Source organism: Notothenia rossii (assembly GCF_949606895.1).
Source record: "Notothenia rossii genome assembly, chromosome: 5".
NCBI classification, from domain to species: domain Eukaryota; kingdom Metazoa; phylum Chordata; class Actinopteri; order Perciformes; family Nototheniidae; genus Notothenia; species Notothenia rossii.
Genome location: NC_136903.1, coordinates 93,346,223 through 93,364,032, shown reverse-complemented (window position 1 = coordinate 93,364,032; position 17,810 = coordinate 93,346,223). Strand labels below are relative to the sequence as shown.

The window sequence follows — 17,810 nt, the reverse complement described above, 5'->3', positions numbered from 1 at the left end:
ACAACAGTCAAATGAATAATAATATAAGCACCTTTCATGACTCAAAGCAATCCCAAAGTGCTACAAGGGGCATCAAATACATTCTTAGTGTAAGAAGATGTTTCTCTCTGGGGAACGCCACAGAGCTCCGTAGAAATACATGTTGTTCCTCCGCACAGCTGATTTTGGTCACTTCTTAAAAATGTTCCTCCAGGCCTTTTTATTGCTGCTTCTAAACCTAACTGTGGACTTTGTGAAGTCCAGAATACAACATGTTTAACCAATGTGTTTTCAGGCAGCCAAACAGTAATGTAGTCCCTCGATGTCACATGTGTGGTAGGAACTGTGAAAGTCACCCGGACGGTGATTCAAAGTGTCCCGGAGTAGCTCTAAGGCCACCATGGTTTAAGGCGGAGGTGATTTTAGCTGCTGTCGAAGTCAAAAATACAAACAAGAGAAGACACACGACTCTTCTCACATGCGTCAGATGCTAAGGGGAGATCACTCTTCATCACATGCTGGTTCTCATCCTGAGGCACATATGCACAGTCGCTTTGTAATTAAGGCTCTTGGATGTTAAACAGCTCAAAGTGGAAATGACACAACACTTTTAATTTGGAGGACTTCATTACCCAGAAACCCTATGTGGTTAAGTTAGCTTAACCTCTATGTGGACCAGACTATTACTTAGACTGCTTCCTGCTTCCTGTTTGTAAAATAATAAACCTTTTATCCAAGGCTATCCTCAAGAACGCTAACAATGAATATACTGTTAACAAATGAACTGACTGAAAACGAGCCGGCAGCTGTGCTATTGTTTTTCTGAACTGCACTCTCTTCACATTAACTCATGTTTGAGCCATTGTCTCTCAAAACAAAGCTTTATTAGCTTGTGGGCTAACATTAGTATAGATGACGTTAGCTAGAAATATGACTCAACATTAAAGTTGTAATTGTTCTGATGTTAGCTTTCCGGCTGCATCCAATCCAGTTCTTATCACCCCATATATTTTTATTTTACAGACTGCATCTGCTAAAGTAGCCAGAGAGCTGACATGAAGCCTGCACTCCCCCGGTGGAGGTTTGTGCAGAGAGAGGAAATCCGCACCTGATTTCGGTCTCCTGGTGAAAAGGCTGCCCGCAGACGCCTTAGACAAGAGGTTCTGTGAAAGCCGGAGCAGCTGAACGGACCTGGTGCCCCCTTGGTGGTTGATATGGGCAACGGCGGACAACGCTATCGAAGCAGTTCCTGCCGTTGCTACGTTTGTTCAAACCGTAACAACGGACTATTTTTCTTAAGCCCCTGTCACACTGTCCCGAAATGGACACCCGATGGACACACGAATATTGAATTGTGAATTTCGCACGAAGATGGCCCCCGAACCACACGAAGGCAACATTTACATTACAACAAAAGTATTATGATACTGTACTGATATTTTCCGACTTTGTTCTTTACTTTCTCCGTCTTTATATCTAGAAGATATTAAGTTTTCTCCGTCGTGTTGTTTCCATAGCAACAACAACTTCCTGTCAACTTGCTTTCAAAATAATATATTATATCCTTTTCAGTTTCACAGAACACAAATTGGGTTATTTACATAATATGTTTACATGATTTTGTTGTGCAATTAACAACCAGATGGACACGATAAAGGAAATGTTCAAATTCGGCTCTGATCGTAGCAACATCGGGTCATTTGTGAGGGCCTCTTAAGCCTTCGTATGACCACCGGTGGAGTTTCTCAGGCTCCGGCAGCAACTTCGTGAGCGGTGGCAAAATCTTTGGCATGCCAAAAAATTGCCGAAGGACCTTGAAGGTTCATTTTCGTGTTGAGTTTGTGTGTCAATTTTGCCCTTCGTAAGACCATCGTTAGGGCATCTTGTTATCATCGGTGCCATCGGGCATTCTCCCCAATCAGAGTGAGGGTGAATGCCCGATGACCTCCCGCGAGTGACCTAACCCTAAAACTAAAGTAGCATTGATAATATAGTAACGTTACTGGCAGGACTGTTGATACTGATCCATAACAGAAACTAATGCCAAGTATCAGCCGTATCTCTCGTTACCTAATGCAACTCCACACTACGGTGCTGTGTACCGGAGGAGAGAGAGAGAGAGAGAGAGAGAGAGAGCAGCGGATGGGGGGGGGGGGAGAGAGATGTAATACGGTTTCCTGATAAAGCTGTGGAGAGTATGTGCTGCAGGGAGGTGGATGCACAACGCACCCAGGAACCAACGCTAGCTCCGGTCCTTTTCCCGTGAGGGAAACTGTGGACTCGATGTCCTGACAGGCTGGAGTCTGTGCAACCTGCACAAACTCCAGCTCACCATGATTACAAATGCTGAATACAATGTAAAACTACCGAAAGAATAGGTAGATAAGAGGTGTGGTCGCTCCTACGGGGCATCGGGTTAGACTTCAATGTAGAATATGTCTCAATCATGTATTGTATTCTGGATGAGGGGATGGACGATAAACACAGGGACCTTTTCAGCTGGTAATTTGTATCACATGTATTAAGATCTGGAAGACAAGGTGCAGGATGATACTAAATCAGACGATCATAAACAGTGGCTCCATCGTGAAACAGGTTATCACTGAACTAAGGAGAAGAAAACCCCTGGACACACCCCAGACTCAGCCATGGGGCGTTTTGAGTATTATTCATGTAACTGGTGTATATCATGTACTGCCCAAATAATATAAAATAAAGTCTTCTAAAAAACAAACAATGAAACCTTTACAGAAAACCGCCGCTCCAAAGATAACACTGTTTACAGATGTGAGTTTGTGAAAAGGTGTCCGAGCAGCCACTTGGGCCTTTATAATAAACTCATCCAGGTGAAGTGCTTTGCAAGCAAAAGGGTGCAATACAAAACTGCTGAGGCAAATGCCTTTGTTGAGGGACTTCTTTTTGCTAAAAAAGGTAAAATAACACACATCCGTATTGTTACTGATTATTGTTACAAAGCAGGTCAAGAAGAGCTTGATAATTGGGAACAAAGGCAGTTCATAAATGTGAAGCGCTGACACATGCCCATCTAGTGAGGGTCTTATTGCAGAGTTAAGGGCGGGCATGGACCTAGAGTGGAGTCATGTCCGTAGCCATAGAGATAAGATCAAACTCGACTATCAGGGTAATAGAGAAGTCTACCTTGCTCAAAGCAGGGGACGAGTTAACCACCTGACTGCCTTATTCCCTAGTGTGGAAAAAGGGTGGAAGCGTTCACGTACCCCCTGGAGAAGCCCCTCAGGTGAAGTACACAGCAGTTCAGGCCTAGTTCGGATGAGAACATCCTCATACCGAAACTGTGACTGCACTTACAACACACACGATCAACACGTCTTCAAAGTGCAGAGGTGGAGGGGTTCAAGAAAGTTCATCCTGAACATCTAAAAATAATAGAGGAAGAACCACTAATCAGTTTTAGTGCTGACATAGCAGGTCCTCTTCTGACCCGCACTCCCAGTGGGAACAAGTATTTCCTTGTGATCTGTGATAACGGAGGGAGTCATAAACACGTTTATCCTCTGACCCGGGCAACAGGAACACAGTGTCTGATAAAATGGAGGAACATATAAGTATTTTTCCTAAAACTGAGAGAATGAGAATGGATAATGTGATTCACTTTAAAAATGAGAGTTGTGTCACTCTTGCAGGATAATGGAATCACACCTATCTGGTCTTTAAGTGTCAAACCAATGGGGTAGCAGAAAGAGGCGTTAGATCAGCCAAAGAGTGGATCATAAAGAACTCTAAAACAAATTGGGACATTCCAATCAATTTGACAAGACTCAACTTACAGTATTCCTATGTATGGAAAAGCTACCTAGGGCAAAGAGCAGGGCAAATCTAACTACCGCCCCTCTTCCGCCAAAGGTTGGGGATCAGCTGTGGGCGACCAGAAAGGGCCTCAGTCCAGAGAAGAGGTGAGCTTAAGACTAAATTAGAAGGTTTGTATTCAGTCTCTGGGAACGTGGTTTCCCTCCAGAAGAGAGGGCCGGTTCACCCGAGCCGACTAAAATTACAGTTTCTCGATTGCTAACACACTTTTTTTTTTTAATTGCTCAGTTTCTCAGAATGCACGAAACCACAGACCCAAAGTGCAAAACACCTCGTGTCTCCTGCTAAGTGAAGAACTGCTCTCAAAACTACATAAACACCTAGCACCAAATATAACACTAGATGGTTTGACCACACTGCTGAGCATCATCTAAAGCACTTCCATCTGTTATGGGCTGTGCTCTGTACAGAGAGGGTTCTGCTTGAGTTTACAGAAACACAGTAAATGAAGAAATACAAATGAGTTGTTGAAAACAAGTCACATTTTATTCAAAGATAACATAGTGCAACATGCATCTCAGCTCATAGTTGCTCTGCTTCGGATCTCTCTGAGTGTGATGCACTGTTTGCCAAAACCCAGTTTGTAGCTGCTGCTTCCTGCCTCATTGAACATCCTGAGCCTTCCACCTCTTTGTTTCTCAGTCCTTCAGATAAACAACAAATACATAGTCGTTGGTCAGTGTCTGTGTTGTTTACCACAGTACATTGTCAAACCATGGTTGATAACATTTCATTTCATGAGAGAGTATTCTTCTTTGTCCACGTCCTCTCCCTCTACCTCTACTTCTTCCTCCTCTCACTCTCACCCCAGCTCTTCCTCTTCCTCTTGCTTCCATGTTGGCTTCCATTGTTGCTGTAAGAAAGTTCTCACCTGTGGTCTTTTCATAGTGCTAACATCCTGATTGATGAGCCAGCAGTGATGCTACCAGGTGCCTGGTCAGGTGGAACGTGTTTCTTGATCATTGGTCCGTGTGTGAGGCATTTTGACCAACACGTGACTGTATGTCAGGTTCTTGTGTCTCACGTGGAGAGACGTGTGCAGTGGTTTGCACAAAGAGCCATGTTGATTTGCAAATTGTGTGAAAAGCTGAAACCGTGTTTAGAGTTTTGGAGATTTGAGCCAATGTTTTGCTCTTTGAGTGTCAGTTAAAATAATTGTGCTTTAAGTATAATTTTAATGTGTTGGCAATCGAGAAAAGTTGTAAGATCCAGATAGCAATATGACTACAGCCTACCCATCCACTGTTGATGAGATCAGTCTCACATCTGATGACATGTTTTTGCCCACACGTGGCAGTTTGTGCTTTCTTCCACAGGAGAGGATGGATGTTTGAGGGATCTACAAAGTATATTCCTTCAAAATGAATACAATTAAATAAATGTAAAGTATTTTGTAATGGCATTCTAGAATGTGGGAAGAGGTGGGCGGCCGCCACTGCTCCAGTCCATGTGTGTGGGTCTTAGCGGAGGTGACCTGAAGTCTGGTAGCTCTGTGCACAAATGTGCTCAATAATCAAAGGGTTGTGTGAAAATCAAAAAGGGAACATCTTCTGTAAATCAAAGATGTACAGAAATATTTAGCTGTATACGTTTTGACCTGTATGAACACAGAACATTTGTAGATGCAGCTTTGGGGCCCAGGAGTTCAAAAACGTTTAATCTCAATCAGATCCGATCGGATTTTGAAATCCCATTTTTTGTGATCCAGGATCAGACAAGTCGGCCAGATGTTGTCCCTGGAGTTCAAAGCAATTCAGGATAGGATCAGCCTGATCCAGATTACGACTTTTCAAGATGACTAGATCCTAAATATCAGTGCTTTAATCCAGGGGTTCCCAACCTTTATTGTGCCAAGGACCGGCAGATACATTTCAAACGATTCGCGGACCGGTTGTCAATTTTAACCGATTTGAATATTTACTCACCAGCAGGTGGCAACAGAGGCTAATTGTATTTAACAGCCTGAAGAAATACCAATAAACATATTAACAGTTTAAAACCAGGATACAATTAAAACAAATTAGGACCACTGTACACATATTGATATAACTGAAATGTCAGGGAGACCCCTGGGCTTGTTAGCCCGCAATAATAACGTCATACCGGGGCGTTCGTTCCGGTGCACTCCGACAGCATTTAGCACTACATCGAGATTAAGATTAAACTAACTTCTTTTGGGAACACCCACATACCTATGGAGTTGGCCAGATGTGTGTAAATTACTGTTCATGGTCATTTGAAAACAAATGCCGTTGTTGGACACACACAAACACACACACACACACACACACACACACACACACACACAGACACACACACACCGAACACACACCCACACAGCAGAGCTGAGCAGAGCACATACACACACACATCATGCGCCTTTGTGACCGGACATTTCCTTCATACAGCGAGTAATAGGGGGAATAATCGGACTGTTCGATGTGTGTGTGTGTAGAGGTGTGTGTGTGTGTAGAGGTGTGTGTGGTTGAGACGTAGCAGCCAGCAGTGGGGAACACAGTGAAGGCGGTGTGTACGCGCTGGTGCTGCACTTCTCAGAGGCTGCCTCCTGATGCTGCAGCCATTTCATGAAGTGAAGGAGGCTTTACAAATTAAAAAATAGCTCTACACCCCTGGCCCCAATGTCCTTAAAATGAAGTCTGAGTTTGAAATATATCTCAAATTTTTATTTTATTTTTATTTAACCTTTATTTAACCAGATAAAAAGCATTGAGATAAAATCTCATTTACAATGCTGACCTGGCCAAGAAGGCAGCAACGTTACACATAACACAAACATATAAAATACAGAGAACATAACTAAGAAAACAAAAGACGAAAAAAAGCAGTCACTACATTGTGCACATTAGGACAGTAAGAAAGGCACTACTTATTACTGCAAGAGCAGCTGGTGGTAAGGACTTCTGACAACTTCAATTTAAAACAGGCTATAGAAACAAGTGCCGTCAGTTTGAGGCGTGATTGAAGGTCATTCCAAGGACCATAATAAAAGAGACTCCTTTTTCCAGCCTCAGTCCGCACAGCAGGAACCTGGACCCGTATCCAGGCACTGGGTCTGAGGTTGTGAGAGTCACAAACTGGAGCAGATCTGGCACATATGTAGAGTGGAAGATTTCCTAAAATGGCTTTATACATTAATAAAAACCAATGCTGCATCCTACGCATAGTGAGTGAGGACCATCCAGTTAGGCTATATAGTGTGCAATGATGAGTCCTATAGGGTGCATTTGATATATAACGCAGTGCAGCATGGTAAATAATGTTTGCACTGCCATTTCCACACAAACATAACAGTCTGCGATTAAACGGTTGTCTCCTGTGTGCTCCACTTCCTATTGGCGCAACACCGGTAACTTTCTCTGTGCACGAGAGGCTGAGACCTTAGGCCAGGGGTCTGCAACCTTTTTGACCAAAAGAGCCATTTTGCTCCTTTTTCCCAAACATTTTTTTGTCTGGAGCCGCAAAACATATTTCATAGCTTGATAGCTAATAAAGTTGTATTAATTGTTATATCAGACAAAAACTACAGTTTGTTTGCATTTATTAGGCTTTTTATTACATTATATAAAACTGTTAACCTCTAATAAGAAACAAAGAACCCCTATAAGGAGAATTATAAATTAAACACAGAATATATAATTAAAATGGGCCCACTTTGAAATAAATAAAACATATAGCTGCACCCTAAAAATAGTTAAAGGGAGGGTAGGTAAGAATGGAGAAACCAGCTCGAGTGCGCTAGAGTTTGAAAATACACAACCGGAAACAATATACCTCTTCCTTCAGACTTTCTCACAGAGTCCCTCCTCCAACACACACAAAGGTGCATCATCAATGAGGGCACGAGATAAGTTAGTGCACAGATGGAAGGCTGACAGGCAGGTAGGCCATCCAGTTACTTTAGCCGGCTCAGATGATTGGTCGTGCTTTCTGCAGCGCTACGGCTTCCAGAGATTCATTTGTTTATGTATTTATTGTCAAAGCATTTCATATATTCATTGCTATCGGGACGTTAAGAGCATTCCATGGAATATAACAAAAAGTGTTTCTGAAATAAATGACATACCCCATTGAATTATGACTGAAGATCGTCAGCTGTCTTCCTCTCCCGTGTTGTTTCTCGATACGTAAAGGCTGCAGCACCTTTGACAACTTCTCTCTACAGATCAAACATACCGGTAAACCAGCATCGTTTGCTGTGAAAGCATATAACTCTGTCCACACAGAATTAAATCCTGTGTTCCTCCGGTACTGTTCTTTGATCTATCCATAGTTCGCTCATCGAGCCGGGGGTCAGGTTATTCACCCACAGGAAAAGGTGCTGGCGCGGGACCGTAGCAGGATGTGACGCATATTTTAGTTGACCTAATTAAAACCGTTTAGTTTTTTATTTATGTGTCACAGTATCACCTCAAAATACAAGATACCAAACATTTTCAACCGTGCAACAAAATATACATAGTCCTACAGATACTTTTATTTTATTTCCTTCTTATTTTTGTCTAAGCTCAAGGGAGCCAGAGGGGGGGGCTTAAAGGGCCGCGGGTTGCCGACCCCTGCCTCATGCAAACCAATTTTGATTCATTTTGTATTTTTTGGATGAAATAATATGACTGGTATAGCTACCAAAATGCAAAAGAAAATTGAATTTGTTTTTGATAAAATATTTTTATATATTTATAATTCTGCAAATGTTATGATAAACTCAGCTATTTCGCGGCCCGGCAGTAACACCTCCGCGGACCGGGGGTTAGGAACCCCTGCTTTAATCCTACCGAGCGCCATCTAGTGGATATGAAAAAAAGAATCCAAGAAAGACAAAGAGACCACATTGCAGGGACATCTATTGTCCGCAATTACTTTGGAAAGGTGATGACAGATGATGGACTTTTTTTTTGTTGAAGATATGTTTTCTTTAATCTAAATTACATTTGTACGGAGCCCCCTAGGGGACATGGAGAACAAAAATGTATTTGAACAAAAAAAAAAGAAAATGTTTTGCGAGATCTCGCAAAGCTCTCCTCCAGCTGCAGATTGTGACCAATTATTGATGTTTAGCTCGGATGACGGTGTGTATCGAACTGTTCTGATAAAACGACTCTGTAGCTCGTTGTCTACCTTGCTATGATTGTAAAGTCATGTTGCTTGTATTTTTACAACGTTATGTTCATGAGTTATTTATTCGCCAATTTCGAATCTGCCAATAACTCAGCTCAGAATATGCCTTGCGACGTGCATGTCCCCTCGCTCTGAGTGTTCTCTTGAGGTGCTTTTCACTTATGTGAAACCCGTGCCTGTTGCCAAGCACTGATGTTATATCTTTATATTCAAGGCCAAGCTCAAAGTCAAATCGATGAACTGCTCCATTGTTGTGGTTTCTGTGTTGCCGTAGCAGCCGAACTGACCAGGAAGTACATTGAGCTCAATGAAAAGTTTTGCGATATCTCGCAAAACTTATTTATACATTTTTTCTTCTTCTACATGACCCCTAGGGGGCTCCGTACATTTGTGATTAATAATATTTGTGGAGATACCTTTATGAGCATAAACATTTATGTCATCAACATTTGGTCGAAAACAAAATAGGCCACCACAAACGTGACCAAAAATGGAAAGTATTTCCCATGAAGGCTAAACGTTGTTTATTATTTCAGTTAACACACTTTGCCATCTTATTTAAATTGAAACATATTTTTAAATAAATTGTACAGTACATGTTTCTCTGGTGGGATCAGGGTAATCCTGATCCCAATCCTGTGTTGTCGGTTTGAACTACCCATTTTGAAGATTTGATCCAGATTAAAGCTTGGATGGATTTCCTGATCGGATATCAAAGTGATCATAATCCTGTTTTTTGGTTTTCAACTCCCCAAAATCCAAATCTGATCTGTTACGGACTAAAAGTTTTGAACTCCTGGGTCCTGACAATTTGCTCTGAAAAACTAAAGTAACAAATAAAATAATAAAGATCTTGATCTCAAACTACTTTTAGCATTTTATTCTTCCATACCTGCATTTGTTTTTCCACCTGCAAACACCCGCTCCCTGTTGGTGTCCACATGCCTCTAGAGTTTCATTCATTGGTTCACAAGTTGGTCAGACCTTTGTGAAAAGTTTTAGTGAGATCTGTGGAGGGTGAAGAATGTGATAAAGAAGAATCCCTTTCTGAGGTGCAGGTTACTTTACAGGAAACATTTCAAACGGGTTGTATGTTTTCATATCTTAACTCATGCATACTGCTAACATAATCTGCCTTGTTTTATACAAACTATTAATGGCTGGTGAATATAATAGGACATATATAACTCTGGATGGTCATGTGGAACTGCAGAGGTATAGATATCTGTATTTTGTGATCATGTTTACTGCGTATGTTCTGATCATCTGCAGTAATTCCACTATAGTGTGCATCATTGCTTTACACAGAAACCTCCATGAGCCTATGTACATGTTCATTGCAGCTTTGTTGATTAACTCTGTTCTGTTCAGCTCTGCCATCTATCCAAAGCTTCTGATTGACTTTGTATCAGAGAAACAGATCGTATCTCATTCAGCCTGTCTGTTTCAGTGGTTTATGTATTACTTCCTAGGCAGTTCAGAATTCCTCCTGTTGGCAGCCATGGCCTATGACAGATATGTGTCTATATGTAAACCTCTGCAATATCCAGTTATCATGAGAAAAACAACTGTTCAAATGCTCCTGATCCTAGCTTGGCTTCTGCCTGCTTGTCAGGTTTCAGTGCCGATTTTAGTGAGTGCTAACAAAAAGCTCTGTCACTTTAATTTGAAAGCAGTACTATGCAACAGCACGGTTCAAAAACTGTATTGTGTGACTTCAAGACTGCTGAATATATACGGCTTGGCTGCTCTCGTGAATGCATTAATTTGTCCCGTGCTCTTCATTCTTTGCACATACATCAGGATAGTCATAGTTTGCTATAGAAGCAGTCAGGAGGTCAGGAGGAAAGCTGCACAGACCTGTTTACCCCATCTGCTGGTTCTCATTAACTTCTCTTGTTTGGGTGCTTATGATGTACTTTTACTTCGACTTGAAACTGATTTTCCCAAAACTGTACGTTTAATAATGTCTTTACAAGTATTGTTGTTTCATCCTCTCTTTAATCCCATCATATATGGTCTGAAAATGAAGGACATTAATAAACAGCTGAAGAGATTGTTCTGCAAACGTGTCTAATGCGTCACAGCTGAGCTCAGTGAAGCTGTTGGGTCGTAATAATGCAGGGATGTGATTTATTTGATCAGTGCACGTTAGTTTGTGAGGATTTGTTTCTGTAATGCAGATGCAGTCTCTAGAGCAAACTCATAACAGACTCCTGATGAGGTCAAAACTCCGGCAGCTGTCCTCACTCACAACTTAACACCTTATTTATTATATGGTCATTCTGAAATGTACTTGTTGTTGTGTCTCTCGTTTATGTCTTCATTTGATATTGGTCAAAAATGAACATGTAATTTGGTGCCCATTACATTTTATTGAAGAAAACAAATAAACATTATTGTCCTTGTGGTCAAGTTGTTATTATTATAATTGAAATAAGTAATAATCCCCACTTAACATATCATTTACAAAACGTAGCTAGTAATTGTACGAGGACTCCTCATCCGTCTCATGAGATAAACTGAACCTCATGAGACTAAACATCTCTCCAGCCTTTGGTTATTGATGTGTTATTCTTGTCTTAATGCGTTCATTGTTGTACAGGACAACAGAACATTCAGGCAGTAGGTGATGATTGAAATGGTAAGCATGATGATGTGTCATTACGTATTGAAAAAGCAAAGACTCCCATGGCAGTAGACTGTGTTGAATATCTTGAAGTAAACCCTCTGGAGAGCTGTGTAAGTGAGACTGCTTGTTTTCTTAAAGCACATTAAACTATCGAGCATCATTTACCAACATTTGATTGAGTGCTGTCAGTAGATAGAAATATTTCATCGGATTAATCATAATACAATTCTGTGATTAATCTGATTCATCACAAGCTTAAAATAAATATATTTACTTGCAAAAAAAAATGCAGGTATGGAAGAATAAAATGCTAAAAGTAGATAGAGATCAAGATTTGTATTGTTGTATTTGTTACTTTTCACACAGAACTCTCAGATCAAGAAGAAGGAAGACAGATGGATCAAGTGCAGCCAAAGTGGGATCTTATTCAATGCAGAAACGTATACAGGCCAACCTTACAGAATCCTGCCTCTCTGTGTTCAGATGTTCTTGTATAGCCTTTACTTCATCTTTTATTGACCAATGTAATTCTTAATCTTGTGTCTAATGATATCAGAGTCATACAGGCAATGTGTGACGTCCCGAACACCTTCCACACTACACAATCCTAATTGTACTCTTGACAAGTTTTACATGTTCTCTCTTTGTACATAAACAGTTGAGTCGGGTTTGCTTCATTAAAGAGAGAAGGCAGGTATTCAGGATTCATAAGGGTGTTGCTAACAAATAGTAAGCCTATGCACCATAAGCACGCAATACACTAGTTGTTTTTTATCTGAAAATAAGTGTCCCCACCTACTTTCCACACAAAGTGACACCATGCCGGTGACCATACTGCGAGTTAAAGCAGTGGGAAGGGGAATGTCTCCAGGGGGGTATACTACGAAGCTGGTTCTCTTTTTAGCGGGCTAGATCTCCATGGTAACTGATGCTGAGCGGCTAACCTGCCCCGGAGCAGGTTAGGTTGCAGGCTAAGAGCTCAACTCAGTGAAAGCACTGCCTGCTGACCAATCAGAGCTCAGTGTGCGGAGTTTAAAGAGATCAAGTCATATTACAGGAGAAAGGAAATACAGAAAAGCTGCCGTTGCAGGAAAGACGGCCGGCAGAAATCAGCGACTGTGTGAACGTGAACATTAATAGAATATCACCTCCCATCTTCAGAGCAATCTGACTATTAGAACATTAGCGTTAAGAAAGCTTACTTAAATATCTGCCACAACATAAGTAACCGGATCAGAGTAACATTAAGTACAGTCCGCGGCATATCACATCATAATGTATCATCTCCTTATCTGAGTCAGCTGAGCCGTATCTGGCCGTGCAACACTCACAGTGTCACATACTGGATGCAGAAGTATTATTTGAAGCAACACATTAAGTTGAGGAAACACTCGAGTCAAATGTAATGAAAGTCAGATGGTGTCTTAGACGGGGCAGTGATATCATAAACCTGTTCATGTACGCATTCAAACACTTGTTCTGTTACCAGCTGTATTCACCTTGCAGGTGCAGCTATGTGGCTTTGATCCTGGATCAAGTGTTTAAGTCATGGATGTTTAAAGTTTAACTTCTTCATATGTCTAATATTATAGTTGACTTTTCATTCAGGAAGTATGACGCTGCGCTGTCAGTACGCTTCTCCATGTTTGTGATTGGTCGAATGCTCCAGATACCACCCCTTTCATGTGAACGCGCACCTAACTAGATAGGGCACGGCTGGCTTGAGCGATCCACTTGATAACCAGTGTTGTAGGACCGTTTAGCGAGAGCGCGTATGTTTTGGATTAGGCCAACCGGCTAACTCAAACATATCCAGTTAGGTTGAACCAGCTTCGTAGTATACCCCCCAGGCCTGGTGTCCAGTGTGAATACTGAGCGGTGTTGATAATTAGACCTTGCAAAGGAATCCCCCCATTACCTGCAAATGATTATAGGACAAACTACCAAAAGCGGACCAAGCTATGCATACATACACAAGTAGTACATTTTTTTAAATGAATATAGCTGGATAGCATAACAGATCACAACAATGCAAATTGACTCAAGAGTAGGTCTATGTTTTCTTTCTATTATCACTTTTAGTGAACACTTATTCATATTATCTAAATGTCCTGTCCTTAATCCAGACATGAACATTGTTTGAGTGTAAAAATTAGTTTTTCCCCATCTGTTTACACTCTAAAGATATGATGGATTAATTACTAATCCGTTTTGTACTTCTGATCACAATTATTTATGTGTAATGCTTTAAATATACAGATATGTGTTAAATGTAATCGTTCTAAATTTGAACACAGTGGTTCTAGTTCTGACTGAAATAATATACAATATGTCCAGCATATGGAGCCAAACCTTAATTTACCATTGGTCTCTGTTTATTTTGTGCCACACCCTGTTGGCCACCAGGTGGCAGCACCTGACCAGGAATGAGCTTCACTTCAGCCACAAATATCTCTGACTCCCTTTTTTCACTCACATACACTTGTTTCAAACTCATCTATTTTTCTGTTTTTTTACACCAAAAACAACGTAAATATCTTGGTATTTTTAGCAACCAAATGCTATATTTTCTGTTGACATGCCCTAAGCTGTCTCTGCCACCATTTTTAGGATAATATAGTAAGTTCATCGGAAGGAATGAGACAATTAAGCTGTCGTCACTCACTTAACGTAATCACCCTTTTAACCTGTTGAGCCTGTTTTTCAGGTCTCAGGCTCGAAAATGACATTCCAGAACAAATGACCATATCTTCCCTTCTAAAAGGGGAACATTAATAATCTTTTTTCTCAAAGCAATGATAAACATGTGAGTTGGATGTAGAAAAGTCAGAATCAATATAGATGTTTTTTATTTTAAAGAAAATTCAGATTGAACATAGTAAAAAACTGTAAGTTATAGTGTCCGTCCAAAACATATTTTTTACTTATAGTGAAAACTACCCTTGGATGATGGTAAGGTAGACTAACATAAGTACCCTGTATCAAGACTGATGCAAAACAACTGACATTTGACCTTTTTAGAGAGGTTTAGCAAAAAAAACTCCACCTCTGAGGTGATTTGGGTGGAAATGGGGGTTTTACCGTTTCTCTGGAACCCATTGGTCGATTTTGGTGATTGACATCTCTTTCTGACCGTTAGAGCCAATATAATCGAAGGGGAATCTCCCCACTCACACACATGCTAAAGCAAAAAAGGTGTGGGCTTCGCACACGCAGTTTTGCATCAGAGTGAAAATAGGCTTGTTTGAGACGAGCTGTGGCTCGCCTCGAAAGTAGACGAGAATAGCCAATCGCAGCCGGGGGAGGTCTCAAAAAGCTTGCCTGAAGCCGGACAGCTCGGAGTCGGCTTCTTCATCATCTTCTCTCGGTTTTTTGGCAGATTGCAAACCACTTTAAGGTGCATTCCACCACCTCCGGAGTCGGCTTGACTCGGTTTGCTTTTATAAAGAATGCACACACGTGTTTAATCGTTAATGTCAGATATGTACTAAGTAAATACATTTGTTCCTGCTCAAGATTAGATTCTACTTTATTGATATTGCACAGATTACAGGTACTGAGACAACGAAATGCAGTTTAGCTTCTAACCAGGAGTGCAACAAGCAGTAAAGTGAAAAGTAATGTACACAATCTACAGAATAAAAGATAGCATGAATTGAATGATGAATAAACAGTGAGGGGTATGAATACACTAGATACACACAGCAGCCTGAGAGCAGTATGAACAGTGTGTATGAATACACTAGATATACACAGCAGCCTGAGAGCAGTATGAACAGTGTGTATGAATACACTAGATACACACAGCAGCCTGAGAGCAGTATGAACAGTGTGTATGAATACACTAGATACACACAGCAGCCTGAGAGCAGTATGAACAGTGTGTATGAATACACTAGATACACACAGCAGCCTGAGAGCAGTATGAACAGTGTGTATGAATACACTAGATACACACAGCAGCCTGAGAGCAGTATGAACAGTGTGTATGAATACACTAGATACACACAGCAGCCTGAGAGCAGTATGAACAGTGTGTATGAATACACGATATATACACAGCAGCCTGTGAGCAGTATGAACAGTGAGAATGGGGCCTCACTGCAGTCTTCCTCTGGTGGAGGTGATGAGATTGCATGCGTGGAGTCTCAGCTTTAATCGGATATCTTGTTTGTGCAGTGACGATAAGTAATAAGCGCATTGCTACCGTGAGTGCTGTGCCAAAGTCCGTTAGCATTAGTTAGCATTTTTTCGCTCCATGCTAATTCAAAGGCTTGGTATTACTCTTGTTTCTTTTAGCTAAAAATAGTTCATATTGTTAGTTAGCTGAGTTTCTTATTGTTAAAAGGGTACGGAACATTAATAGTTTCATAAATTTTAAGAAGCCCTGAGACATAGTCTCGTAAAAAAACGGTGGGGGTCCACTGGGGGGACCCTAGGGCTTAAGAGGTTAACAGGGGCATGAGATTCTGTAGGGTGTGATCATCTGGGTTTAGTCCGTGTGGGAGGGCTTAAGTCCGGGGGCCCGGGGACTCACGGTGTGCAAGGTTATGGAGGTGCCCATGTCAGGGACACATGCTGGAGGTCTGTAGTCCATCCTTTGCGGGTCTTGGAGGGGCCACAGAGAGGTGATTTCCCCGGTCTCTGTCGTGGATGTGTGAAATAAACAGAGTCCCCATTTCAGGGACACATGCTGGAGGTCTCTCTCCCGAGAGTGGACGTCCATTGCCTCTAAATAGGGCTAAAATTAGGTCTGTCACTTTGGGTAACCGCACCACTGTCGGACGTCTCCGGAGAGTGGACGTCCATTGCCTCTGAATAGGGTGAGGGAATGCTCCGGTTTTGGGGCAAAATTAACATGGGATCACTCCGGTCATTGTACGTACTTCATCACACTGGAATATTAACGGTCAGATTGAATACAACATCGACCAAATTTCTCCGGTCAATGACGGGAGAGTTTTGAAAGTGACAAAACAATGTTTACCCACGATTCAAGCTCCTTTCCTGGGTTATAAAGTGAGATGAAGCAGCCTGTCCTCTGGGTGCAAGAGCCACGTGCTGCGAGGAGCTCTCTGGGTGAGCTCTGTGGGTCTCGCAGCCCGCTCCTCTCTGGCTGCACTCTGCCTCTATTCACACCACTTTCCCCCGCCTTTCAGAGACTTATTGCTGGGTAGAAAAGCCATGTGCATCACCCTGGATCTCTGCATGTGTGCCTGTGAGTCTGAGACCCTAACAGCAGTGACTCTGCTGTTTTTACCTTCTTGTACATTTCACCAGTCGAATGTGGACGAAATGGACATATTTCTGTCCATATCAGCGGCTGTTTAAGCAGTCAAATGCACATTTGAATTAAAACAGTTTTATGCATTTTTAACACATGTACCCACGATTCAAGCTCCTTTCCTGGGTTATAAAGTGAGATGAAGCAGCCTGTTCTCTGGGTGCGCTCTGTGGGCCTCACAGCCTGCTTCTCCGGGGTGCTGGAGAGTGATTTCCAGGCTCCTCTCCACAGTTGTCCCCCTACAAATGATTTGTAATCATTATCTTTGCATTTAAATGATTTATTTTATCATTAATATGGTTCTCTAACACAATGCACATAGTCTGGAGCTCACTGGGGTCCTGCATATGCTTTAATCAGGCGTTTTAACACTTTTTTCAATGAAAATGATTTTTATTCACTATCATGGGGCTATATAAATCAAATTTCGGGTAATTCGGAGCACAATTGTATCTTTTACTATTTAAATGTTTTTGTATTATATATTTTTGGGCTATAAAAGAGACATTTCTGGGTGACTTTGTCAGTTTATGGAGCTTAGCCCACAAATCCTGGAGGTTCCAGGCCGAGTTTGGGAGCTCATAGGCGGCCTGCCATGCGCCCCCACCCGTGGAAGGAAGACAAAAGTAAATAAAATGGTCAATTATATCTTAAAAATAATCCAAATTTTTTTTTTTTTAAATGTGTTGAAAACATTTGTAAGTGCCAACGGAGAAGGGGCTCAACAAAGCTCAACCCTTCGGCGCTTTGGGCCGAAGCCCCGGACACTTTTCCACTCCCCCGTTGCAACTTACAATGGAGAGGGGAATCCATGCCTCCCCTACTCCTTCAAAAAAATGATTCATCTTTTTCAGACTACTGTCTGCGCGAGATCAGAAACCCGGTTTTTGAGAGGACTCAGAAAAAAACAGCTGTTTCACTTCATGGAGG

At 41.6% G+C, this 17,810-nt stretch overlaps 1 protein-coding gene across 1 annotated transcript; it reads left to right on the top strand.

Annotated features, from left to right (window-relative positions):
- Nucleotides 1-10,120: 10,120 nt before the first annotated feature.
- Nucleotides 10,121-11,041, top strand: LOC307038964 (olfactory receptor 10K1-like; the record flags this gene model as incomplete). The annotated part of the gene is made up of 1 exon (XM_079680633.1): nucleotides 10,121-11,041. One exon carries the CDS (start codon nucleotides 10,121-10,123, stop codon nucleotides 11,039-11,041), a length of 921 nt encoding a protein of 306 aa, XP_079536759.1.
- Nucleotides 11,042-17,810: the final 6,769 nt, after the last annotated feature.